The sequence below is a fragment of the Pelodiscus sinensis genome, chromosome 5 (assembly GCF_049634645.1).
Source record: "Pelodiscus sinensis isolate JC-2024 chromosome 5, ASM4963464v1, whole genome shotgun sequence".
Lineage (NCBI taxonomy): Eukaryota > Metazoa > Chordata > Testudines > Trionychidae > Pelodiscus > Pelodiscus sinensis.
In genome coordinates this window covers 76,220,426-76,247,867 of record NC_134715.1, presented here as the reverse complement: position 1 = coordinate 76,247,867, position 27,442 = coordinate 76,220,426, and the positions used below count along the sequence as shown (strand labels likewise).

Genomic DNA, 27,442 nt, shown 5'->3' with positions numbered 1-27,442 from the left:
TATAAGACAAAGCATACTTTGTAACTTAAGCCTACTTGCTTGAGCAACATAGACCGATTCCATTCTCAAAGGAAGCGCAAAAGTTCTGCAAATTCCTTCTCTGCTCTCTACTTTCTTGCAAATAGCTGGCAACTGTTGTCTGGAGGCATGAATACGGAGTAATTCTATTCTTAAATGGAATCCTTTGGCAGTTGTGGTTTGTCAAAACTCCATGGGACTAAAGCTTGACATAAGTGTTATTTTATGACCTACTTCATAACACCTTTAAATATAGCCTCTGGAATCTGAGTGAGAGGCTTGCAACTTTCTTGGTATCTTAGGTTGACTCATCTCCTTGACCATTGTCAGTCTGATTTCTAACCTAGGTGTGGAATGGAGATGAAACTAGTTGATCTGGTGAGTTATCTAAAGATGGAAGATGAGGTATCAGTGCTTTATTGACATATAGCTGTCCTTGGTACTTGATCAATGTGGCATCCACTTTATATCAACACATCTGCAGATAAGTGGCTTGGTAGCTCTCTTGTAGAGTGGTTAACCAAATGGTTAGGGTGAAACTGCTGCCATCTAAGTGTATACTCCCACAGAACTCTTGTCACTCTGGTGCAATATGTACATGATACTACTGGAAAGACCATGAGAGTCTTAACTGTTGTGTCCACATTTTTCCAGTCTGGCCCAAATAGGTGAGTGACATTTAATGCCTGGGTGACATCAGTTGTCATGCAGGCCCTGAATTTCAGTCCAGAAGAAATACCAGCCTTTCTACTAGATCTGCTTTCAACTCCCAAGTGCTACTAAATAATCAGGTAACAGTTATAGAAAAACTGCCTCACCTCATCTAGGTCTAGCAGGCTGCAGCCATTAATCTTAAAGGCAAACATTTGCAATGGTCACCTCCTAACATTCAGCCTAGACTAATACAAACTCTGGAAGAGCAATACAGAAACTGATACACAACATAGTGGTCAGTCTAAGTGAAATGTTATGGTATGTAGAATAAGATCTGTACTCTAGAACCCACTCTGATAGTTCCAGGTACATGTGGGCTTTTTAAACCTATAGATCTCTAATCACAGGACCTATATGCCCCAGGCCACCTCATGCCCTGGAGCATGCTACTATAGTGGAGAGAATGCTAGCTTGATTTCCATGGCTTCATTGGCATAAAGAACAAGCTGGCAGCAGAGCATTTTTAAAGGCATTTGCAACTCTGGAATAAGAGTTCCCTTCCTAGTCCTAAGTACACTGAAATCTTCTACTTAGGACTCAGTGAAATCTTGTCAACTTTGAAAACTGAAAGGAAGGTGGGGAACTGTTGGAGAAGGTGCCATTTTGTTGCTTTTAAGCTGTTGTACTATCGTGCTGGTGATTATTAAAATGCAGCTGAATACAATCTAATGGAGATTGCTGAGGGCATATGGATTATATCCCTTTTTAAGGCACTTACACAATGAATATTAAAATGTTCAATCTTGCTTCTTGGTTCTGGTTGCTGATTTAAATCAAGTGCTGACTTGACTGATTCAGTTTGCTACAAATGATCATTTTGCCCCTCAATGGTAGTCAAGACTAGTTTTTAAGGGTATGTAGTATAGCATAACTAGACATATCAGTCTCAGCCTAGGGGCCGCTCGACTGGAGTGTAGAGATTCCAGCTTTGATGGCATCCAAGTTCTAGATCCTTCCCCTCACTCTAGGCTATAGGCTAGACTCCAGCCTGAGCCCAAACACTTAACAGTGCAATCAATCAGAACCCTAGCCCAAATCTGAATCAGCTGCCATGGGCCAGCTGCAAATCTTATAATTCTAGGGTGGATATGCCTTGGATTACATCACTTTAGTTCCTGGATGGATGTACAGAGTTGCAAATTAATAATATCCTCATCTTCTGTCCACACTCCAGTAGAGTGCAAACTAAGTGTTCTTAAGTTAAAACAGTGTACCTATGGCAACTGTACTTTTTAATTTAAGCTAGCAATACAAATTCAACTCCAGCCTGCCTGTTAAGTTTGAATTTGAACGGCTAGGGGGAAGTATTAGAGATGAACTGCTAACCTGAGTTAAAAGCATTATCTTAAGTTAGCTAATGTGCATATCCAATGTAGCTTTAGCCTAAATCTCAGTAGTAGAACTATGGTGTGCTATTATAACAAACAGCCTAAGAGCTAGTTGCTAAGACACAAGGACAAATGTTTCAAGTGTATTCTACATTCACTTTACATTTTTATATATAACTTTAAATCAGCAACCGTGCTTTCCTTCTTCGATAAGATTGTTGAATAATGCAATTATAAGTGCAGTGGCCTATTGAATTGCTTTCTTCTCTACATCTTGTTAGTGATGCACGCTTATTAACCAGGTTCTACTTAGAACAAATTTTGCCTTCATTTATAGCTGTTCCCTTATGTGGAAAAGGGAAGTGTAGAGCTGTGAACAAAAATAGAATGGTAGAATAATTCTCCTTTTTCACAAGAGGAAATAGTCCTTTGTCTTCCTACCTGGGGTGGGCAAGCCACCTGTCGCAGGCTGGATCTAGCCCAACAAGCCACTGGATTCAGACTTTGGACCTCTGCCCCTCACGGGATCCTCAGGCACTCAGCAGCTGCTGTTTCAGAAGCCGGGCTACTCCACTGGAAGGAGGGGAGGCTGCAGGTCATTTCCATGCCCCCAGCCCAATCCACAGCTCCTGTTGGCTGGAAACAGCTAGCTAACAGGAGCTGGGCAACAGTGCAGTGCAAATCTCTCTTCCTTCCCCCACCAGAGCTGAGAGCTTCAGTGAGGGAGCAGCATGAATTTTTGAGAAGTCTAGGCTGCAGCAGGCACAGAGCCTATCCCAGGGGGGGAGGGGGGTTCTGCAGCGTGGCAGATGCTCTGGCACCTCCCACCCAAATCCTGCATCTAGCACTGCAGCTCCCTTCCCCCAGCTCACTATCCAAACTGTGTGTGCACGCGCACCCTGCCCCAGATTACAACTCCCTCCCAGCTTCTGTACCCTTCCTATATATCTCCCCCCAAGTCACACTCCTTTCCTACACACATACCCTCTCCCTGATCCTTCACCCTGTTCCCCTGCCCCAAGTCACCACCCAAACCCTCTGCAATCTGCACTCCCTTTTCCCCCACACTTTGCACCCTCTCCTAGAGCTCCTCCCATAGGCCACAGTCCTTCTACACTCATACTCCCTTTGCCCCAATGCCCCAAGCCTGACCCACATCACAACCCTCTCAGACCTCACTGTCTCCTGCACCTCAGTCCCTTACCCTGTGCACCTTTCTGCACCCAACCACCCTTCTAGACCCTGCATGTCCTCCACAAAGAAGTGCAGCCCTTCACACCTTTCCAAGAACATGAAGACCTGCAATAACACTATTCAGCACTATATTTGGATTTAATGTCAACATAAAATCTTAAAAATGGTGATAGACAAATACGAAGCTTCAGGCTTCCCTCTTGACAGCAATTTTTCAGACTGCTTCAAGCAGTGAAAGAATACCACATAGCACATGCTTCCTGGACTATACTAATTCTTAAGATCAATTTTCCTTGCAAATGACTACATTCAGTGACACTTTTTTTAAAGTTTTGGATGCAAGAGTAATGACTTGCACTAGTTTGCAGTAAGTGGGGATAATTAGAGCCCTGCAAAAGCTATGGATATCAGCATCTACAGATGCAGATACAAAATTTTGTATCCATGCAGGGCTCCAAAGATGCTTACTATTCCGACATGGGCAACCAAACTGACCAGCAATCTATATAGGTTGAACCTCTCTAATCTGGCATCCTCAGGACCTGACGGTGCCAAACCAGAGAATTTGCCAAACTATGGGATGCTAATGCTGTCTAGCTGCATTGTCAACACTTCCATTGCTTACTAGGCTTTTAGAAGACATTTAGGGGTGAATTAGAGCTAAATAACAGCCTAAAACACAGAGCCAGGACTGGTAGCTTGTAAACAAATTGTATGGGATTCTAAGAAACTTGGCCATGCCCATAAGTAAACATCTAGCCAAAATCATGCTGGATCACAGATTTGCTAAGTAAAAGTGCTGAATTAAAGAGGGTCAATTTATACTTATCCCTGTGCTTGTAGTTTCCTGGATCGATTACTTTTGTGAGACTAGTTGAGTTCATCTCTTATGCTAGTTCAGTAAAGACAAGGAGTCCTCTTGCACCTTTAAAGACTAACCTTATTTGGCCATAAGCTTTTATGGGCTATAACCTATTTTGTCAGATGTATCAACAAATAAGCTTGTTTAGCCTTTGAGGTGCTGCTAGACTTCTCATCTCATTGTTTTTGCTGAAACTGAAGAGGTTAGCTACTCCTCTGCAACTTGCCACCAGTTCAAGTAAAGGCTTCAGAGGATTGTTTAAATTCCCATTTCTCCCCCAAAGTGCTCTCCAAGCTTATGCTGTAGAACACAGAAGTGAAGTGTGTAACGCCAGTTGCGGTGGAAGCTCTGTTTAAAGGTACCATGCAGTTTGTAAAACAGCTGGATGTTACAGTAATTATGATGGGCGAGGACTGTGCGCCTGAAGCAGCTGTGGGCTGGTCATCGCCCCAGGCTTCTGACAGGCTCACTCCTTAACTGCTGCGAGTAGAAGCACGTCCCTGGTAACCCTCTTTTGCGCTCCGTCACTGGCAGCTTCTGGCATTATGGGCGAACAAAGAAAGGGCCCGCATGCCAACTGATGTCTCGACTGGGGGGCGTGGCCCAACCTCTGCGGCCCCGGCGAGGGCAGGCGGCAGCTCCCAGCCCGGTGGAAGCGCAAGCCTCGCGGCGCGGGAGGGGGCGGCCTAACGCGGCCGGTAGTTCGCAGTCAGGGCCTTGGGGGTGGGCAGAAGCTCCGCGTTTCAGGCAAACCGCCGCACCACAGGAGGGCGCTAGTCCGCGGGCGGATCAGACCATTTACGCTGCGGGCGAGGGGGCTACCACCGGGAACACTAACCAGCGGCGTTTCTATAGAGATTAACCGCACACGAGAGTGGTGGCAGTTAACTGGTTCCTTCTGTGGGGCGAAGCTGTGAGCAGCGCCAGTGCTGGAGTGCGCTCCCCCCCCCCCCAGTACACGGATGATGGGCGAGTCTGCCACGGCCGTTCGAATTGTCGCGGGAAGCTGCTCCCTGGGCGCGTGATCGAGCGCGCGCACGGTTCCTGACCGCGACTACTGAGCCGATCCCCGGCGCCGGTTTATTTTCTCCCCCTCCCCCACGCAGGCAGCGCGGGCGGGGGCTGCGGGAGGCTGTTCTGCTCGCGGTTGGAGCGTGTCCTGCCCTCGGCTCCCTCGCTAACCGGCCCGGGGGGCGGGGCAAGGTGAGTGGAGGGTAAGAGGGGGGTTGGGGCTTTGGGCAGCCCGTGGGGGTGGGAGCCGGAGGCGGGGGGGGGAGGGGTATCTGAGGCTGCGGCTGGGACATTAGCACAGTTTGTCCCAACCCCCAGCCGTGGCCTGGCGGTGTCACCTATCGGCTGCATGCGGGAGGCGCAAGGTTCGTCCCGGCCTCGCCGTCTTCCCAGTAGCGTGTGGGGTCGGTCCCCCGCCTTGTAACCAGGCTGCAAGCCCTCCCCTGGGTGTCTTGGCTCATGCACCTGGGTTTTGTTTCCCTCTACTGAGGGCATCCTGCCTCATGCTAGAGCCCGCCCTGCGAGGCCGTGTAGCGACAAGTCCGTTTCAAGTAACCTGTGATGACCTTACTGGATTGATTACGTTTTTTGTTAGATTTGTGTGCGGGGCTCCAGTGTGAGCATACAGGGGCACAGTGCTCCTCCACAGCTGAGAAACACAGGGTGAGATTGGTAGCTTGGAGCTTTTTGGGGTTAGCTTCCCATATTATGCTGGTTAGTTTCTAGAGACTATAATTCCTGGAATTCGTTTTTGTTTTTCAACTTTCTTATGTGCTCTTTGAATGTCAGCATTTATTCTATCATGACCCCTAGGCAGTGTTCAAAGGGGCAACCCTGCAGGGCTGATCCTGGGATAAGTTGTGCGGCATTGCCACACATGGAGGCCGGTGTCAGCTGGGGACTCCCCAGGTAATCCCAAGCCCCAGCACAGTATTTCTGCAAACCCAGTGTCAGCTCCAGAGTCCCCAGCTGACCCTGGGTTCTGGGGAAATGCCACAACACAACCCACGGTCGGCTGGGGAGTCCCCAGTTGTTTCTGGACTCTGCTTGGCATTTCAGCAGAACCCGGGATCAGATGGGGACTCCCCAGCTGCCCCTGGCTCTGCATGGCTTTTCAAATCTGCAGCGCAGCATGGAGCCAGGGGCAGCAGGGGACTCTGAGTCCCCCACTGATCCTGGGCTCCATGCTGCACTGCTGCTTTGAAATGCCCAAGAGTCCCCGCTGGGGACTCATGCACATTTCAAAACTGGAATGTGATGTGCAGACCAGAGTTAAGTCAGCAGGACTTCCTGCTGGCCCTGGAATGCATGCAGAGTTCCACATTCCTTCTTTGAAATGTACAGGTAGGAGCTGGTCCATAAGGGGAGCCAGTTTAAAAACCATCTCCCTTCACAGACCGGCTGTCTGTCACCTCATGCTGTTGCCTCTAATAAAGAACTGAGCCTTGCTGCCTGTCCACCTGGCTCTTAAAACACTTTAAATGCAGAGCTGCAGCGCAGGTAGGTCCCATACCTGGCACAAGCCAGAATCTAGCAGGGTTGCTGGACAGCCTGCAAAAAAACTTACTGGCATGGGGGAGGAGGAGAAATTTGTGTAGTCTATAGCATTAACTGATAAGCTTTTGCTTATCAGTTAATTGACTATAGTATTATGTCCTTAGTTTAGACCACCGGATTATTTAGTCTGTCTACTACCCTCCAGTGAACCACAACTAAAAGGAGACCCAAGTCTTATGCTGCAGTCCTTCCTATGGACTATACTAATGCCTGAGGCCCCCTCAAAGACAGAGACATAATTGAGATGCTTCAGAAGAAAGAGATTCCTAATTCCCACACCCAGAATATTTAGGAGGATCACTTCCTGACCCCTGCAATGTCTCTTGCAGGTACATTACGTCTGCCCTCCTCCAGGTAGAATGTCAATTGAACCATCTGCACAGAATCCCTCCACATTGAAACTGACAATTTCCTTTAGCGAGGCTCTGAAAAGGGGCTGTTTATGTCAAGGATTATATTGGGGAGGACAGGGGGAGTGGGAATTGGGGGCTGGGTGTTTGAGGCAGGACTGGTATGTGTGTTACAGATATGTTCACATCGTGGCCCTGCTTTCTCCTATTACAGCTAGTTATATGAGAAACGAAATCTCCTAATATGCATTGCAACCAGCATAGAAGGGAAGCTGAATGATGGGAGAAGATTGCAGGAGATGGGACCTAACTCTGCTTTTTTGCCTGGTTAAATCTGAGGAACTTGCCACGTTTGGTGAAATTGCTCTGAACCCCCTTATCATGGCCCCTGCAGCAGCTTGCATGAGCTTGCCCTATTCACTCTCCTGGGCCCCAGTGCTACCCTGTGCTATATGGGTCTATGCAATACCTTGATTCCACGGTGCACTGTTAATGACATACAGGTAGCTTCATAGACCTACAATGCATTCCATGTACTCTTTGTTTGTAAAGGACAAGTTCCATGTTAAATGGAGACTAATGTGTCATTGCAGAAAAGTCATTTGAATACAAAACTTCTGTAAGTGACATGGATAAGAAAAGACACATGTCTGCCCTGTAAGTAAACAATGCTATAAGTTTTTCATTATCAATATACTCCCATTTCTTTAAAGTGAATTGAAATACTTCACCTTCACACAATTGAGACAGAGGTTGTTTTTTTTTTATGGGTGCCGAAAGTCAAAAGGTGCTGCTAACTGTTTAGCACTTTTAAAAATCAGGCAATTTATTTAGGAGCCTTATAGTCTGATCTGGTGGCTGTTTCCTTATAAACACAGGAGCTGCCCACGTATACCCATTTGTTGTCAGGGCCTAACTAAGGTCTTACGGTCCCTGTTTTGCAATTGACTGCGCTTGGGTGCATTGTTGTATGCCTGCATCGCCTTATTGGCTTGTGTAGATTTGAACTAGAATCTTAATAAGATGCACAATCTGTGAAGTGCATATTTTATTTTGAGTTTAGACTGCTGCGTAGACACACCCTTGCTTTTTCTCTGCAGTGGATGAGTAGGGAACAGGATATATGGCTCTAATCCCCACTAATAACTGGCCTGAGTAGGTAATTGAGGAAAAGAGCAGTTGATTTCTTGCTTACAGCGGCCCTCTTTAAACTGTACTCTTTGGAGTAACAGTAATGCTTGGGTTTATGCCATTCATGCTCCTCCCCTTAGTAAGTATTGCCTAAATAGAAGTTTGTTGAGGAGTATGTGATGGTTATTTGTTTTTGTCTTTAAAAGGAAATAATTAACCTCTTTTTTTAAACATTTCCTTTGTCATTTGGTTTAAGATGTTATTGATAAGAAGTTAGGCACAGGTTATGTAATATGGCCCTAATTCTGATGCAGGAATAAAAAGAACAATAGTAGATTTATAATGGAGTTGTTTTTAAATAACTTCAGTATATTCAACTGTATATTTTCTTTTGTACATATTTAATAGCGAGAAGACCTCAAAGAAAAAAATGAAAAGAAATAAATTGGATGTAAGTTACCTTAGTTTTGCAGTCATTTAAACAATAAAATGTACTATGCTATTGAAGGACTAGATCCTCAAAGCTAATCTTTGTGTGTGGGCATAAGGGGTTTGCTTGCCTGGATGAGCTTTCATCCTCTCAGAACTGCATTTTGTAATCTGACTGTTTATCAGCTTTTGTGAGATTGATGCACCTTGAAGACAAATGGACAGTTTGCTTGAAAATGTGACTATAGTTATTAAGCCTTTACCAGGATTTGAAAAGTATACCATGATAAAAGAGGCCATCCAAGACAGGATTATTTAATCCGTTTATTTTAAACTTTCAGTTTCACAATGAAAACTTTAATTTGGGGAACTATAGTATGCTCGTAGAATTGAAATGCAGGTAATTGATGTCTCTTCTCTGGTCTTCACTTGCACCTGCATAACTCTCCTTGAAATGTATCAGAGAGGTAGCTGTGTTAGTCTGAATCTGCAAAAGCGGTGAGGAGTCCTGTGGCACCTTATAGACTAGGCACCTTATAGACTAACCGAAGTGTTGGAGCATAAGCTTTCGTGGGCAAAGACCCACTTTGACATGCGTCTGACAAAGTGGGTCTTTGCCCACGAAAGCTTATGCTCCAACACTTTGGTTAGTCTATAAGGTGCCACAGGACTCCTCACTGCTTCTCCTTGAAATGAATGTGAGTTGCAAACATACAACTGGCAGGTTGATTGAGTAACCAAATTCAGCCACCAGTGACTTTTTTTTAAACCTGCCTTTTCCCTGTTCCACTAACAAGCAACTCCTGCTGAATGATCTACTTATACTTGCTGTCTGCAATTTTCAGCAAATTAAAATTATTTCATTTTTTAAAGTACAAGTTTTACAGCACTGGAAATCCAAATAAAAACACATTTTGAAAAGATATTGATTCTTAAAATGTGCTGATCTTTTATGTGTCTAAAGTAACACTTCTTACAAGTTTTATAATGTGCAATTAAAACTAATATTCTAGCATAATACAAAATAGTAATCCTCATCACTTCACATTACCTACATTTTTCTCATTAAAAATACTGAGTTTGAAAAAGAAAATGTATGCATGTTTTCAAATGTTTTGCATCATAGTTCATCATGGCTTCTATTTTAAATTTGAATTCTAAATAATATTATAATTAAGTATTTGAAATTGTCATTATATTTAGTTTGTTTTACACTGGAAAGTTTAGATGTAGAAGACTTTGCTTTAATATCCACCCAGGAATATAAATCCAAGTCTGATCCTCGCAGTGAATTACTTCCTTGTGAAGAACCAGATGTTTCAAGGATATTGAAGATAACAGAGTCTGGGCAAATTGAGGAGACGGATGAATCATTTGGTTAGTATTTAACCTTTTAAAATTTGTTTAAGATGTTGTTTTTACAAGTTATCTTGCAAGTAAGTTATTAAAAACCATAAACAAAGACATCAAAGTATTACTCCTTGCCTATGGGAATGAAAAGGGGAAACTACCTCTTTTGTTTTGGGCTTTTGTACTTTTTACTTTTGAGTAAGGCTTACATACTACATTGAAGGTGCTATATAAAAGTTTAAGATAGTAGATAGCAGAACATCTCTCAAAGTTATACAAAATGGCTTTTTTTTTGTGGTTCTTGGTGTTTGTCATTTTCCTCCATTGTTGTTCTTCTAGGTAATGAGAACTGTGAAGTGAACCTGTCATTCTGAAATCTTAAGAATATATATGGAGATATTTTTAAACATTTTCAACAGCAGAGACATTGTGCTGTCATTCTCAAATATTATTAAAAGGAAATAGCTTATACTCAACCATATATGCATTATTTTCATGCTTCATGTGGGGCCCTTTTGATAGAAACCCCTTGCTTGCCCCAAAACATTTTTTTTATTTCTTCTCACAAAAATTTTAAACGGTGTATTTTTAAATAAGACTTAATATGAAAAAGATACAAAGGAGACATACAAATCCTAACAATGCCCAATTGTATGAAATATGCCAAAACAGTGCTAGAATAGCTAGGTATTTTGCCTAAGCAGACAGTTGGAAACTTCTGTTTGTTTTTTTTATATATTAGATCACCCTTTACACAGCACTGCCATAGATGCTGGTGGCAATGTAGAATTGCTGAATGAGGAACACCTGTCAGCTGGTCATTCATCTGCTTCAGTTGCACAAGGGAAAAATGCAGAAAGAAGGTACAATAAAGTAAAATATTTTACAGTCCCGGAAAACTATTAGACAATGTTTGGAAAACTTGTTTGCTTTTCTATGTTGTTGTTACCTCAGAATCATCCCGTTATTTCAAGAAAGATTTTAAAACTTCATCTCTTCATATCTTCATAGCTTTTTAAATGCCCCTGCTTAGAACTGCCCATGTAAGAAGCCAAAATCCAAATCAGTCAGTAAGTTGGAGGGAAAAGATCTATACAGTACTGTTTAGAATTTAGATGGCTGACATACTGTATCTGTATATTAAGACTTTCTTGCTGTCAGACATTTGTTGGGGGAAGTGAAGGGCGTTTAAAAAAAGATCTTTTAGTGAGACTTCTAATTGCAAGACTATTCAGCAAAAATGGCAAAGAAAATGTTAGAAAAAATTGAAAGAGAATCTAATTTACGTTGAGTCTGGAATACTTTTGTGGACCTGTGAAAATGCATCTTAATTTCAAACTCTTCTGTAAAACAATTTTCGTTCATACAGGTCTGCTCTGTTAAAACAGATTTGGTGTAAATACAAAGTAATGCTTGTTTGTATGAACTTATGAAGACCAAAAAATAATGGTTTTGAGCTTTCAGGGAACCTTTTGTATCTCGGAATTCTTGCAGATCATTTCTTCCCATCCCTTCATCCTAATTTCAACCACATGTCATCCACTTTTGGAGCCCAGTTAACATAGGGATTTTTATGGCAAGTCAGCACTCAGCTGAGCTCCTTTCAGAACTTTTTAAGTTGCGTTTCTTAAACTGACCATGTGAGTTGCTGTTGAAGGATATGTGGTTGCAGCAATGCTTTTTGCAGCTGATCACCAGGAATTTGAAAACAGAGAAAATTAAATGTGGGACTCCTGCAAGGTTGCACAGAACCTCCCCATTAGGTAACCAAAGGACACTTGGCTTTGTTTTTTTTATATATAAAGCATGTTGAGCACTAATGTGGTTACATGAGTTAGCATGTAATGTGTTGCACTTGCTTACAGATTTTTTTTTAAATCATGCATCAGAAAAGTTTTTTACTCATCCTTATTCTAGAAAAAAAAGGTGCAGTTTGAAAATGCCTGAAGATAACAAATCAGAGATGGAGAATTCTGAAGATGAATCTCCAAAGGACAATGAGATACAGAAAAAAGTTCGTAAGAATGTTTCTAACTTTTATGTAGAACACATTCTATGCCATATTTGTATTAAATGAAGAAAAGGGAATAGTGAGAGTGATTTTAATCTGAAGAACATTATAGATATTTAATCTTCAGAATACTCCCATGAGACTGGCAGATATTTACTGCAATGGCCAAGGCTCAGATGGAATATCAGAGCAAGAATTAGAACGCAGGAGTTCCTGGATCCTACCAGTCCATTGGTCCTTCCTTGCTTGATTTGCAGCATGTTTTTTCCTTAACAAAGAGGAAATAAGGTTATTTATGAAATATACTGTCATTCTTAAAGAAATATAGATAAATACTAAAGAACTATTCCTTATTTATCCAGTGTTAAAATTACAACAGACTTGTAGGAGTAGAATTTTGAGTTGATTACTAGAACTGCTTTTAAAAAAATTATATTAGTGCTAGTCAGGGCCATCTCTAGGGAGGTATGGGACCTAACGTAAGAACATAAGAATGGCCATACTGGGTCAGACCAAAGGCCCATCTAGCCCAGTATCCTGTCTGCCTACAGTGGCCAGACCCAGGTGCCCCAGAGGGGATGGACCAAAGACAATGATCAAGTGATATGTCTCCTGCCATTCATCTCCAGCATTTGACAAACAGAGGCCGAGGCACTATTCTTCATCCCCTGGCTAATAGCTTTTTATGGACCTAACCTCCATGAATTTATCTAGCTCTTTTTTAAACTCTATATAGTCCTAGCCTTCACAGCCTCCTCTGGCAAGGAGTTCTACAGGTTGACTGTGCGCTGTATGAAGAAGAACTTTCTTTTATTAGTTTTAAACGTGCTACCCATTAATTTCATTTGTAGTCCTCTAGTTCTTATGGTAACAAATAAATCACTTCTTTATTCACCCTCTCCACACCACTCATGATTTTATAGACCTCTATCATATCCCCCCTCGGTCTCCTCTTTTCTAAACTGAAAAGTCCCAGACTCTTTAGCCTCTCCGCCTATGGGGACCCATTCCAAACCCCTATTCATTTTAGTTGCCCTTTCCTGAACCTTTTCTAATGCCAAAATATCTTTTTTTGTGGTGAGGAGACCATATCTGTACGCAGTATTCAAGATGTGGGTGTACTATAGTTTTATATAGGGGCAGTAAGATATTCTTCATCTTATTTTCTATCTCTTTTTTAATAATTCCTAGCATTCAATTTCCTTTTTTGACTGCTGCTGCACACTGCATGGACATTTTCATAGAACTGCAGGCTCCGCTCTGTTTCTGCTGCACACCTTCCTCAAGCTCCGCAATGTGAGCCAGGGGAGGTTGCATCATCTTTCTTTGCCCCCTTCCCCCCATACCCTCCACATACACACTCTCAATCTGGCCCCTCAGCCTTTGTCACTCCATCCACCACCCTCTCCTGGCCGGCTGCAGTCATCTTCTCTGCAGCGGCAGGAAGCAGGGTGCCCTCTGCCATGGTGAGTGCAGAGGTGGTGGGAGAAAAGGGCATCTGCTGCTACTCTGTGCCAGACCCCTGTAATCCCCTGTGTCCCTTGCATCCATAGGATGGTTTAGGCAGCCACCACAGGATATGGGGCATCTGCACTAGGGATGTAATAGTGTAGTTGATAAGCAAAAGTTTATCAGTTAATAGGTTAGTGCTATAGATTACATATATCCCTCCCCCTACATCCCCCCGCCTGCCAGTAAATTTTTTAGCAGGCTGGCCAGCACCCCAGCTCAGTCCTAGCTTGTGCCATGTCTGGGACATACACTTTCATGCAGAGCCACTGTAGGGGTATTAAGAACCAGGTGGGCAGGCAGCCTAGCTCAGTTCCAGCTTGCACTGGGTCTGGGAGCTCAGACCCCACTGGAAACGGGCTGCTGCCACTCCACACTGCTGCCTCTGATACAGAGGCAGAAGCATGGAGTGTCAGGGGACTCCTTGGGAGTGGGGCCAGAGCACACTGGCTGCCAGCCCCACTCCTAGGCACTACAGAATAGTAGACTAACCGATAAGAATTCATGCGATTAATCAGCTATTTAATTAACCGATATTGAACCATCCCTAAGCTGCACCAAATCATCCTGTGGATGGGAGGCTCTGGTGCTAGTTAGACACACGAATGGTTTTCCTTCAAAGCACTTATGCATTGCATTTCCACCATACTTAGTCTCTTCATACTTAAAAATTCTCTTCTCACACTTTTTAATCTTGTTTTCTGTCAGTATGGAAGCTGTAACATAGTGGGGATTGTATTCACTCTGTTCGCTTCGTTGTGTGATATTCCTACTGTCCTGTACTGTTCTGTTGCAACTCTGTGTGTGTGCACCTCAGTTTCCCTGGGCACTGCACTGGTACCCAGCTGGGACTGGTTGCTGAGAGTGCAAGTTAGTCTCGGCTGGCTTAGGATGCAGGGAGAGGGCCCCAGCTGCTGGCTCTGGATCCCCTCTCTCCAAGTTGGATTGTACTGACTGCTTCTGATTCCTGTGCTATGCTGTATCCCTATCAATGAATAAGCCTTCTATTCTACTTGCTTGCTAAAAGTCACATCTGAGTGCAGATGGGGATGCAGGGGCCGGTGAACTCCCCCACACTCTGTGACGGAAGCTCTTTATTAAAGTGACTGACTTGCAAATCAGTTTTTAATGAGAGAAATAGTACTCCATATGAGTCTTGCATGTTGACAGGAGCTAACAGGAGAGTTTGGAGAGGGAGTTCTCCAGCTAAAGGAGGAGTAAAAACGGGACCCTTGTGGTAAGTGGCTGTCTGGAGTGTGTGTTTGTGTGTGTGGGGGGGGGAGTTATTTGCAGTGTGCTGAGCTTGTGTTTGGTTTGTTTGTTTGAAGGAGCTTCTAAAAGGTTTGAAATCTAGAAGCCTCTGTTAATTGGCTGAGCCTCAGTCAGGGGGAGGGGCTACCAGAGCTATATAAGCCTGTGACTCAGCGACCAGGAACAGCTAACAGGAGAGTTTGGAGAGGGAGTTTAGAGGGGGAGGTTAGAGGGCACTAGTGACTTCTGACCTTCTTTAAAACATAACTCTTAGAATAATCTATATTCCAGAGGTTTAAAAAGAATCCCAGTTTATACTTAAACTTATTCATTGGAAAAATGGAGACAGAAGCCCAGCAGCAGAGTGGGGGCTATCCTGTTTATTGTGTCGAATGTAACATGTATGATTACCTGCCCTGTGGGCGGGTAGCGTATGTGTGCACCCGTTGCAAGGAGCTCCTGACCCTCAGAGACCGAGTTCGGGCTTTGGAGGCCAGGGTGGCTGAACTGGAGGAGCTAAGGGAGGTAGAGAGCTATGTTGATGAGACTTTCCAGGACACTGTAGTACAGTCCCACCTCCAGGCTGAGAGCCCCAGTGCTCTTAAGGAGGATGAAAGGCTCAGGGGAGCAGAGCATTCAATGGGAACAGAGGGAGACCATCCCATAGTTGGGACCCTCCTCCCAGAGGATGTTGCGGTATCCTCTCGCACTAGGGATATCTCTGAGGGGGAGGGAATGCCAGCTAGGAAGAGTCAGGTGTTAGTAGTGGGTGATTCAATCGTTAGAAACATAGATAGTTGGGTTTGTGATGACCGGGAGAACCGTATGGTCACTTGCCTGCCTGGTGCGAAGGTTGCGGATCTCTCGAGGCATCTAGATAGACTTGTGTAGTGCTGGGGAGGAGCCGGTGGTCATGGTACATGTAGTACCAATGACGTAGGGAAGGGTAGGAGAGATGTCCTGGAGGCCAAATTTAGGCTGCTAGGAAAGAGACTGAAATCCAGGACCTCTATGGTGGCATTCTCGGAAATGCTTCCAGTTCCACGCGCAGGGCCAGGTAGGCAGGCAGAGCTTCAGAGTCTCAATGCGTGGATGAGACAATGGTGTAGGGAAGAGGGGTTTAGATTCATTAGGAACTGGGGACACTTTTGGGAGAGGGGGAGCCTATACAGGAAGGATGGGCTCCACCTAAACCAGGGTGGAACCAGACTGCTGGCACTAAACATTAAAAAGGCTGTAGAGCAGTTTTTAAACTAAGAGATGGGGGAAAGCCGATTGGTGCGGAGATGCACGTAAATTGGAGGGAGACTTCTCTTAGAGGAGAATCCATTGATAGAGATTCTCTAAACTGTAGTCAGAGAGGAGGGGAGAGGGCGAATCGTGGGCTAGGGCAGACAAACAACTGCATACAAAGGAATCCAATGCATCAGGGAAGGGCAGACAAATAAGCAGTGGCAAATTTTTAAAGTGCTTGTACACAAATGCTAGGAGTCTGACTAATAAGATGGGTGAACTAGAGTACCTCGTATTAAATGAGGAGATTAACATAATAGGCATCACTGAAACCTGGTGGAATGAGGAAAATCTGTGGGACACAATCATACTGGGATATAAAATACATAGAAAGGATAGAGCAGGCCGGGTGGGTGGCGGAGTGGCACTGTATGTGAAAGATAATGTAGAATCAAATGAAATAAAAATATTAAGTGAATCAACCTGTTCAATAGAATCGCTATGGATAGTAATTCCATGCTCCAATAATAAGAAATTAGCAGTAGGGATATATTACCGACCACCTGACCAGGACAGCGATACTGACATTGAAATGCTGAGGGAGATTAGAGAGGCTACCAAAATAAAGAACTCTATAATAATGGGGGATTTTAATTACCCCCATATTGACTGGGTACATGTCACCTCAGGAAGAGAAGCAGAGCTAAAATTTCTCAATGGCTTAAATGACTGCTTCTTGGAGCAGCTGGTGCAGGAACCCACAAAGGGAGAGGCAATTCTCGATTTAGTCCTGAGTGGAGTGCAGGATCAGGTCCAGGAAATAACTGTTACAGGACCGCTTGGGAATAGTGACCACAATATAATAACATTCAACATTCCTGTGGTGGGAAGAACACCTCAGCAGTCCAGCACCCTGGCATTTAATTTCAAAAAGGGGAATTACACAAAAATGAGGAGGTTAGTTAAACATAAATTAAAAGGCACAGAGACTAGAGCCAAATCCCTGAAAGCTGCATGGAAACTTTTTAAAGACACCATAATAGAAGCCCAACTTAAATGTATACTCCAAATTAAAAAACATAGCAAGAGACCTAAAAAAGTGTCACTGTGGCTTAACCACCAGGTAAAAGAAGCAGTGAGGGACACAAAGGTATCTTTTAAGAAGTGGAAGTCCAATCCTAGTGAGATAAATAGAAGAGAACATAAACACTGTCAAATCAAGTGTAAAAATGTAATAAGAAAAGCGAAAAAAGATTTTGAGGAACAGCTAGCCAAAAACTCAAAAAGAAATAACAAAATGCTTCTAATGTACTTAAACAGGAAGCCTGCTAAAAAACCTGTGGGTCCCCTAGATGATCGAGCTATAAAAGGAGCAATCAAGGATGATAAAGCCATTGCGGAGAAACTAAATGATTTCTTTGCTTCAGTCTTCACGGCTGAGGACGTTGGGGAAATTCCTGAATCTACACCGTCCTTTGTGGGTGATGAATCTGAGGAACTGTCCCAGATTGAAGTGTCATTAGAGGAAGTTTTGGAACAAATAGAAAAACTTAATGTTAACAAATCTCTGGGACCGGATGGCATTCATCCAAGGGTTCTAAAAGAACTCAAATGGGGAGTTGCTGAGCTATTATCTGTGGTTTGTAACCTATCCTTTAAATCGGCTTCCGTACCTAATAACTGGAAGGTAGCCAACGTGACACCAATATTTAAAAAGGGCTCTAGAGGCGATCCTGGCAATTACAGACCGGTAAGTCTAACTTCAGTACCGGGCAAATTAGTCGAAACAATAGTAAAGAATAAAATTGTGACGCATGTAGAAGAACATAATTTGTTGGACAAAAGTCAACATGGTTTCTGTAAAGGGAAATCCTGTCTTATTAATCTGTTAGAGTTCTTTGAAGGGGTTAACAAACATGCGGACAAGGGGGATCCAGTAGATATAGTATGCTTGGATTTTCAGAAAGCCTTTGACAAGGTCCCTCACCAAAGGCTCTTATGTAAATTACATGGCCATGGGATAAGAGGGAAGGTCCTTTCTTGGATTGAGAACTAGTAAAAAGACAGGAAACAAAGGGTAGGAATAAATGGTAAATTTTCAGATTGGAGAGGGGTAACTAGTGGTGTACCCCAAGGGTCAGTCCCAGGACCAATCCTTTTCAACTTATTCATAAATGATCTGGAGAAAGGGGTAAGCAGTGATGTAGTAAAGTTTGCAGATGATACAAAACTGTTTAGGATAGTCAAGACAGAAGCAGACTGTGAGGGACTCCAAGAAGATCTCACCAAACTGAGTGGGCAACAAAATGGCAAATGAAATTTAATGTGGATAAGTGTAAAGTAATGCACATCGGGAGAAATAACCCCAACTATATGTACAGTATGATGGGGGCTAATTTGGCTACAACAAATCAGGAAAGAGATCTTGGAGTTATCGTGGACAGTTCTCTGAAAACTTCCACGCAGTGTGCAGCGGCGGTAAAAAAAGGCAAATAGGATGCTAGGAATTATTAGGAAAGGGATAGAAAATAAGACCCAGAATATCTTACTGCTGCTGTGGGCGTACCATAGTTTTATACATCTTGAATACTGTGTACAGATGTGGTCTCCTCACCTCAAAAAAGATATTTTGGCCTTGGAAAGGGTTCAAAAAAGGGCAACTAAAATGATTAGGGGTTTGGAATGGGTCCCATATGAGGAGAGGTTAAAACGACTGGGACTTTTCAGTTTAGAAAAGAGGAGACCGAGGGGGGATATGATAGAGGTCTATAAAATCATGAATGGTGTGGAGAGGGTGAGTAAAGAAGTGATTTATTTGTTACCATAAGAACTAGAGGACTACAAATGAAATTAATGGGGAGCAGGTTTAAAACGAATAAAAGAAAGTTCTTCTTCACACAGCGTGTAATCAACCTGTGGAACTCCTTGCCAGAGGAGGCTGTGAAGGCTAGGACTATAATAGAGTTTAAAGAGAAGCTAGATAATTTCCTGGAGGTTAGGTCCATAAAAGGCTATTAGCCAGGGGATAAATGGTGTCCTTGGCCTCTGTTTGTCAGAGGCTAGAGAGGGATGGCAGGAGACAAATTGCTTGATCATTGTCCACCCTCTCTGGGGCACCTGGTGCTGGCCACTGTCGGTAGACAGGATACTGGGCTAGATGGACCTTTGGTCTGACCCAGTACATCCATTCTTACGTTCTTACGTTCTTATGTTGATCTGGCTGGTGTGTGAAATTCACTGTGTTCACTCACTGTGTTCACACACTAGCCTAGTGTCGTTCACTCCAAACTTCCTGTGTGTAGCCCTACGTGTAGTTGTTGCTGACTTTTTTTGGGGGGGGGGGGGAGGCCAAAACGGTCTGCTTTTAGTGTTCAAAAGTATAGAGTGAATAATAGCTTGTGTAAAAGTCTGAGGGGTAGCTGTGTTAATCTGTAGCTGAAAAAACTTAAATGAATGGTTTTGCAGTACCTTAGAGACTTAACAACAAATGTAGATAGTATCATGAGCGCTTGTGGGCACAACTCACTTCAGATGAATGGCCGAAGAATTGGATTGTGCCCACGAGAGCTCATGATTGTACCCACGAGACCGCATACTACTTATGCTTTTTATTTGTCTTAGGTGCAGCAGGACCATTTGTGTGTTAAGTTTTTTCAGCTTTTGTAAAAACCTCCAAATGTGGTTTCAAAACCACCACGGGATGTTGTAGTATGTGGCTCTTGTTTTCTCAAACTTGCTTTAAAAATTCTTACTATCGTTTTAATGCCATAGAGTTTAGATCTTTCAGACTAATATTGCTGTTCATGCCTTTTTTCTTTTGCATACTTAAAAATCTGAAGATTTATTTTATTATTCATAAAGATATCAGAAAACGTCAAGACCAAAGTGCGGGACTCAAAGTTATCATCTGTATTAGCACTGAGAAGCAGCTCTTCAGAAAGCAGCATATCAAATAAGGTTACAAATTTAGTGAAGAAATTTAATGCACCAAAGGTAAATGTTGTCCCAGCTATAGAGTCCCAGAAATATCTCTACAATCTTGTGACACTAGAAAATTAAGCACCAAAATATATAGTGATCCCTCTTATCTGTTGAAACGTGGGAAAATGTTTGTATTCAAGAAAGAATAATAGTTTTGGATGTGAGGGGTAAGATAAAGGGGTGACTGAACAGAGGTCTTGTTTAATATTTCATTTAAATATTCTCACCTTGTGCAGCTTCATCAGTGATACTTGTCACAGTTCAAGACAACTGCATCTATATTCCTCTTCTGTGATCCCTCAAGGCCTCAATACAAATCTTCTGAATTCTTAGCTGTTGTCTCTCTTGGGCAGAGAGCCACATTTCTCTCCCTCCTAATTGAGGATTTTCCAGGCATCACAGTTCCTTGCCTACTCTTTGCTATCCCCAGCAAGTCAGTGTGTGTGCTTTGCTTCCTCTCCAGAGGCTATGCATAGTTTATTGCTTGCAGTTAGAAATTATTACGCAACTCTTTACAGGCAGTCCCCGGGTTACATGGATCCGACTTACGTCAGATCTCTACTTACGAACGGGGTGACTCACCTCGCACTAGCTGCGCCCTCCCCTCCCCCGCAGCAGACCGCCGAGACGTGCCGCGGTGGTCCCGCCGCCCGCGTCCTCCACGGCGAGAAAAGCCGCTCCGCGTCTCCCTGGTCTGCTGGGGGGTGGGGGCGCAGCTAGTCAGTAGCCAGTAGCGCCGAAGAGCGGCGCTGCGGGACCAACCCAGCAGCGCCCCAGCTGCTCTGTCCCAGGCATCCTGATTCAGCCGCTGCTGAAACTGACCAGCAGCGGCTGAATCAGGACGCCAGGGGCAGAGCAGCTGGAGTGCTGCCGGGTTGGTCCCACGGCGCCGAGGTGCGGCGCTACTGGACCAACCCAGCAGCACCCCAGCTGCTCTGCCCCAGGTGTCCAAGTCAGCCGCTGCTGAAACTGACCAGCGGCTGACTACAGGAAGCCCGAGGCAGAGTTGCTCTGCCCCGAGCTTCCTGGAATCAGCCGCTGATCAGTTTCAGCAGCGGCTGACTTGGGGACGCCTGGGGTAGAGCAGCTGGGGTGCTGCCGGGTTGGTCCCGGCAGCGCCCCAGCTGCTCTGTCCCAGGCGTCCAGTTTCAGCAGCGGCTGAATCTGGACGCCAGTTCCGACTTACGTACAAATTCAACTTAAGAACAAACCTACAGTCCCTATCTTGTACGTAACCCGGGGATTGCCTGTATAAGAAGTACATTTACTCTTAAGGTGAAAGTTGCACAGAAAACAATAAAAGAACTACAAACATGTTGAAAAGCTTACCAGAACTCATCATAACTCTAGTCTTGTGCTTAGCTGGTGTCAGTCCTTCAAAAACACACAACTGGATTATCCCTTTGGTTAGGAGTATGTAACTCTTAGAACCATCATGAATAGTTCAGTTGGGCCTTTGATCCTAGTCTCATACAATAGGTGATCAGCAGACTTAGCTTCAAAGGGCTGGGTTTTTTGGGGTGTTTTTTTTGTTTTTGTTTGTTTGCATAACTAGAGGTCCCCAGAGAGTCCCCAGGAAAACCATTTAACACTTTTTGTTCAAAAAATCCATTCTTGTTTGACACTTTGTTCAGCATAGTCCTTTGGGACTCTCCCCCTTTTCTTCCCCCCGACATGACATATATATCTCCACCCTCAAGAGGTTACATACATCCTGGTGCACAAAAATAAGTCATGCATTCATTTAATACAGTGAACACCAAAGCTACATTATCTTCAATAAGGTCTCCCAATAATATTCCCAGTAATACAGCTTTACCAGTGATATCAACAGTGGGAATGCTAATGCAATCTGGCACTTCTTTTTCACTGGCAGCATTATCAGTGTGTATTAAAACTCTACACCAGGGTTTCCCAAACCTATGGATCGGGACCCAAATATGGGTTGCCATTACATTTCAAAAGGGTCGCCAATTGTCTCCCCAGATAGCTCTGCCTCCCCTCCACTCTCCTCCCCCCCGTTTTTGAATTGCCTTCGGTCACCAAGACTTTCTGAATTGTCAAAATGGGTCCCCATCTGGAAAAGGTTGGGAACTGATGCTCTACACAGAGCACATCTAGATTACACACTTGTTAACACTAATGTACAGCAAGCAGTGAGATTTTAATACCAACGGTTGTAATTAAAAATAGGTAATTGTATTACAGGTTTTAAATGATTGAATATAATTGTTCTTGGAAGTTAATCTGCTGCATTTTGTGTTGTAGAGGCCCCAAAACCGTGCTAAATCCCATGTGAAACCAAAGAAGTCTCCTCAAAAGAGAGCATTAGATCCTTCTGGTAAAAGGAATTCGATACTTTTCTCTTCATAATTTTAAACTTCCTGGTATTTTTTCCTCCTTAGCCATTAATTGGTTTTCCATAAAATGGTTTTGATAATTTGGCATTGTGCAGTCTAGTAGGGTTAGAAATGGGAGCTTTATATAATTGTAATAGGGCGATTTTTATAGTTGGACTCAGCATGCACTCACTGGCACTATAACATCATGAGATACTGGGTTTCAAGACTGACCATTTTAAATATAAACAAACTCTTTGATGATGTTTTCAGATGTCTTTCTGACTCCCTCTGGATCCTGCCTGGTTGGAGTCGTGTATTTGGCTTTATATATGGAGATAACTAAACTGAAATTTATTTTATTTAGGGACTTTCTAAAACATTCATAAAATAGCTTTTCCATAACAAATGCAATGCACATGCGATTGTATGGTATAAAAGCTTCATCCTCTTGAATTTGGGAGGTCTGTATTACTCATGGAGGCCAGGAGTGGTTTATCTTATGTGTCTGTGTCCTTCATACCAAAACATTGTATATGTCTCAGAAAAACTATAGACTTTAAGCTTTATATGAAATGCCTTGAATATAATAGTAGTCTTTCTAGCAAAGTAAAATATGTGCATCTCACCTTGTATATTTCAGGATTTTGTACTTTACTAGTGAGCAGAGTTAGTGACATTCAGTATGTTTGATGTTAGTTAAAAATAAATTTTACTTTATCATAAATATAACTTGGTTATTTATGCCGAATCTATCTTAAAGTTCCCTTACTGAATATCACTAGGCTATGAAATAAATTTACATGTTACCTTCGCACTTTGTTTTTTTTACTTTAAAGTTTGCATAAGCAGATATAGGTAGCTGGCATGCATCTTAGACAGGTGAAATAATTACCATTTTAGAAAATTCTCTCTTGTTAGGTTACTATGAAAGTCAGTTGAACATTTAATTTATTTTAAAACAAATGTTTTAAATTTTAATTGCATATTTATTTTAATTAGTTATTTTTGTTTCAGCTGATGATAGCCCATGTTCTTTAAAGATTTGGTGCCCAAAAGGGCTGAAAAGATTTTCCCAAGATATTACAGAATTCGATGTGGTTCTGGCTGAGTTTGAGAAGATAACTGCAGACTACAAGTAAATATATTGCTTTCCTTTGACTGAAAATTCAAAGTTGACAATATATTTAGGTTGTTTAAAACCAGACATCATAGAGCATTAGGAAGCACAGTACTGTGTGGGGGCAATCCTAATAGAGTGTGGGACATAAGATGTGATCCCGGGAAATTATCTCAAAGATTTGGTATTGCCCAAATAAAAGTAATATTGGCATTGTAGATCACTATTTTGATTGGGGAGCTGTTTCTAAACACAATATATCTGAATATCAGCTTGAAGATTGTACATTGATAAATCAAGACCCATGAGAGGTTGGAATCATCATATGTTAAGCAGATTTCATGGGCTCAGTTTGTTTATAAGATTCCTAAATTAAGGAATAGCCTGAATTTCGATTGAAACATTCAGCTTTGAAGCTCCCTTAATATGCAGTTTTTTCTTTTCATCGGGGCTTTTGTGTTCTCAGACTGTTATTTTGGTCTCTTAATAAGAATTGAAGAGTTTATTCAGTATAAAACATCTATCCTAATTAATTAACTGTATAACTTTTTAATTCCTAGCACTTATGGAAAAACACTGGTGGTCGTCCCACAAGTTAGCTAAAGTCTACATATTAGACTTGCAAGCTTGTGTGGATTTGCGTTTAGAAAGAGGAGTGATTCATGATATATTATTACACTAGGAAAGTTACAAAGTGAAAAGGGGAAGCACTAAATGTAGTTTATTATTGGCATTGCTTCTTGCTGCCCAGAAAATCTCATTGCTCTTATTATCCCTGTGCTAATTTCTGTGTGCTTTGCCTCACTGAAGAATAGAAAACTTTCCTTTCAAGTAGTAACGTCCAAAGAGGTGAACTTGGGACAAGGAAAAGAAATTAAAAAACAACCAAATGTTTTATTTCCTTAGCTCTGCAGTAGGGATATGAAAAAGGGGGAGGAGGGCTGAATGAACTAAAATTCTTGGCTGCAGAAGTCCTCACAACTGGCAGACTTTTCAAGGGGAAGAGTTAGGCTGTTGTCAGTAACTGACAAGTCTGTCTCTGCCTGCTATACTCAAAGTCCAATGTTAGTATCTGTAAATTTTGCTACTTTAAGAAAATACTCAGATATGCACAGATACAGTTTTCCTATACTAACCCCAATTGTGTGTGTTCTACCCCCTTTCATCCATATTCCAGAGAAAGGGTAGAGTCTAGGATTTGCAGGTTGGCAATTGATAACTTCTATTCTGGCTTCAAGGAACAACTCACTAATATTGTAAGTAACTGTATTACTCAAATATGTTTATAATTACTAAGGTGATTGGAAAATTTTAATACACCTATTTTTGTATGGTCTTTTACTAATGCATCTCGGGGCACTTTAAAAATCTACCTTGTGAGTTACGAATCATAGAACACTAGAACTGGAAGGGACCTCAAGAGGTCAAGTCCAGTCCCCTGTCCTCATGGCAGGACCAAGCACTGTCTAAACCATCCCTGATAGATGTCTGTCTAACCTGCTCTTAAGTATCTCCAGAAATGGAGATTCCACAACCTCCCTAGGCAATTTATTCTAGGGTTTAACCACCCTGATAGTTAGGAAGTTTTTCCTAATGTCCAACCTAAACCTCCCTTGCTGCAGTTTAAGCCCATTGCTTATTGTCCTGTCCTCAGAGGCCACGGACAACAATTTTTCTTCCTCCTCCTTGTAACTCTCTTTTAGGTACTTAAAAACCACTATCATGTCCCCTCTCAATCTTCTCTTTTCTAAACTAAACAAGCCAACTTCTTTCAATCTTTCCTTATAGATCATATTCTCTAGACCTTTAATCATTCTTATTGCTCTTCTCTGGACCTTCTCAAATTTCTCCACATCTTTCTTGAAATGTGGTGCCCAGAACTGGACACAATATTCCAATTGAGGCCTAATCAGTACAGAGTAGAGTGGAAGAATGACTTCTCATGTCTTGCTAACAACACTCCTGTTAATGCATCCCAGAATCATGTTGGCTTTTTTTTGCAACCGTGTCCCACGGTTGACTCATGTTTAACTTGTCATTCATTATGACCCCCTGATTGCTTTCTGCAGTACACTTTCCTAGACAGTCGCTTCCCCTTCTGTATATGTGAAGCTGATTGTTCTTCCCCACATGGAGTACTTTGCATTTGTCCTTATTAAACTTCATCCTATTTACCTCAGGCCATTTCTTCAGTTTGTCCAGATCATATTGAATTATGACCCTATCCTCCAAAGCACTTGCAGTCCCTCCCAGTTTATCATCTGCAAACTTAATAAGCATACTCTCTATGCCAATATCTAAATAGTTGATGAAGATATTGAACAGAACCGGTCCCAAAACAGACCCCTCCAGAACCCCACTTGTTATGCCGTTCCAGCATGATTGTGAACTGTTAACTACTCTTTGAGAACAGTTATTCAGCCAATTATGCACCCACGTTAAAGTAGCCCCTATCTAAGTTGTATTTGCCAAGTTTATTGATAAATAAATGATGAATGGAGATCTAAAACTTTGATATCACATTACTAGGGAGATTAAGAAGTGGGTATTTTACTAATCATGTAGTTGATAAAAATTCTATCAACTACATGATTAGTTGATAAGGGAAGGAGCTTGTGCCCTACTCCTGCTGTGGCTCTTGAGTTTAAATGTAGTAAGAGCAGGGTGGGCTGGCAGCCCAGCTCCTATTGCATTTTGAATTGCAGCAGGGGTAGCTCCTGGACCACCACAGTGCAAGCTGGGACTGAGCAAGTCCAACTCAGTCCCAGATCGTGGGGAGTCCAGTAGCCCCTGTTTAGATGGCGGGGTCCTTGTGGAAAGCTGGGACCCCTCACTGACATGGACTGCTGCTGGAGCAGCCTCTGCCTGTGGTGGGCTCAGGCTTGCCATGGGCAGAGGCTGTTTTGCAGCTGGAGGCAGCAGCATGGGTGTGGAGAAGCAGGTGGCACTGCGTAGACGGTGCTGGGGGGAACCAGCTTTCAAGCCAGCTCCTCCTCCTCCTCCCCCCCCCCCCCCCCAGCCCCTGCTGCCTTTGATACTGAGGCAGTGGGGATGGGGAAATAAGAGTAGTCAAGCAGTTGACTTGACTAACTGGTTAGTCAACTCAAATACTTGCTTAGATCACTAATCCTTATTCCAATTTGCTGCACATGGACAGATGGTGGCACCTGTGCAGAACCCCAGGGGTTCCAGCTGGGCCCAGTAATTTGATCATAGGCAATACATTACAGGGTTGGAGTATTTGTCAGCTTTTGGGAGACAAGGACCTTCTCTTGTGCACTTACCACTGTAAAGCTGTGTGTTCAACATGTAAAGAAAAGGTGGAGACACTCCTACAATGAGCAAAGAAACGAAACAAGTAATCCTGTAGCACCATAAAGGCTAACAAATATATATATCATTTTATATATGTGTGTGTAAATATATAAATTTTTTGTTAGTTTTTAAGGTACCACAGGACAACTGGTTTTGGGATTTTTTTAAAGTTACAGATTAACAGGCTACCCCTCAGACTAATGAGTGGATGCAAATTGAAGGATTGAGACTTAGTTGAAGGTCTGCCAAGTTACATGATGTACTGCTTTTGTATATCTGCCTCAGCAAGCTTGCATTCATGAAATCGCTTTTCTGCTACTTGCAAGAGGGCCATGAATTTGGTAAAATTCAGGTCTTTAAAATTAGTTTAAGGCAGCGTTTCCCAAACTATGGGCTGCGGCCCGGTACCAGGCTGCGGGAAAAAAATACTGAGCCTCAGCATGCCTAGTGGCTGCCGGCAGGGCCGGTCTTAGCCCAATTCGGGCCCCGTGCCCCTGAACCCGGAAGTGCCGGCGAGTTACAGAGCCGGGGGTCCTGCTCCACTGATATGTGGAGCTAGGTCTCTCCCCCGGCTCTGCCTGGTGCGGGCGCGGGTGAACCCCCTGGTTTAAGGGGCTTCTAGAATATATTGCATGGAGAAGACTTCATTGATATCATTTTTCAGAACTTGACTGTAGAGAACAATAATTATAGTTGTGATAATTAAGATTTAATATATATAGTGAAATAAATTTAGATT

The 27,442-nt window shown here is 43.0% G+C and overlaps 1 protein-coding gene across 2 annotated transcripts in view; it reads left to right on the top strand.

The window, feature by feature from the left end:
• Positions 1-4,452: 4,452 nt before the first annotated feature.
• Positions 4,453-27,442, top strand: part of CENPU (centromere protein U) — a 31,246-nt gene continuing 8,256 nt past the window's right edge. Inside the window, exons 1-10 of one of the 2 annotated variants that reach the window (XM_075930296.1) lie at positions 4,454-5,319; positions 7,628-7,691; positions 8,574-8,616; positions 9,854-9,971; positions 10,687-10,807; positions 11,862-11,958; positions 19,810-19,941; positions 22,198-22,270; positions 23,286-23,406; positions 24,566-24,644. In XM_075930296.1, the coding sequence (XP_075786411.1) occupies positions 7,663-7,691; positions 8,574-8,616; positions 9,854-9,971; positions 10,687-10,807; positions 11,862-11,958; positions 19,810-19,941; positions 22,198-22,270; positions 23,286-23,406; positions 24,566-24,644 (813 nt within the window). In that variant the 5' untranslated portion in view covers positions 4,454-5,319; positions 7,628-7,662. Of the gene's footprint in view, positions 5,320-7,627; positions 7,692-8,573; positions 8,617-9,853; positions 9,972-10,686; positions 10,808-11,861; positions 11,959-19,809; positions 19,942-22,197; positions 22,271-23,285; positions 23,407-24,565; positions 24,645-27,442 lie in introns of both variants that reach the window. The other variant, XM_075930297.1, reaches the window with a different exon arrangement.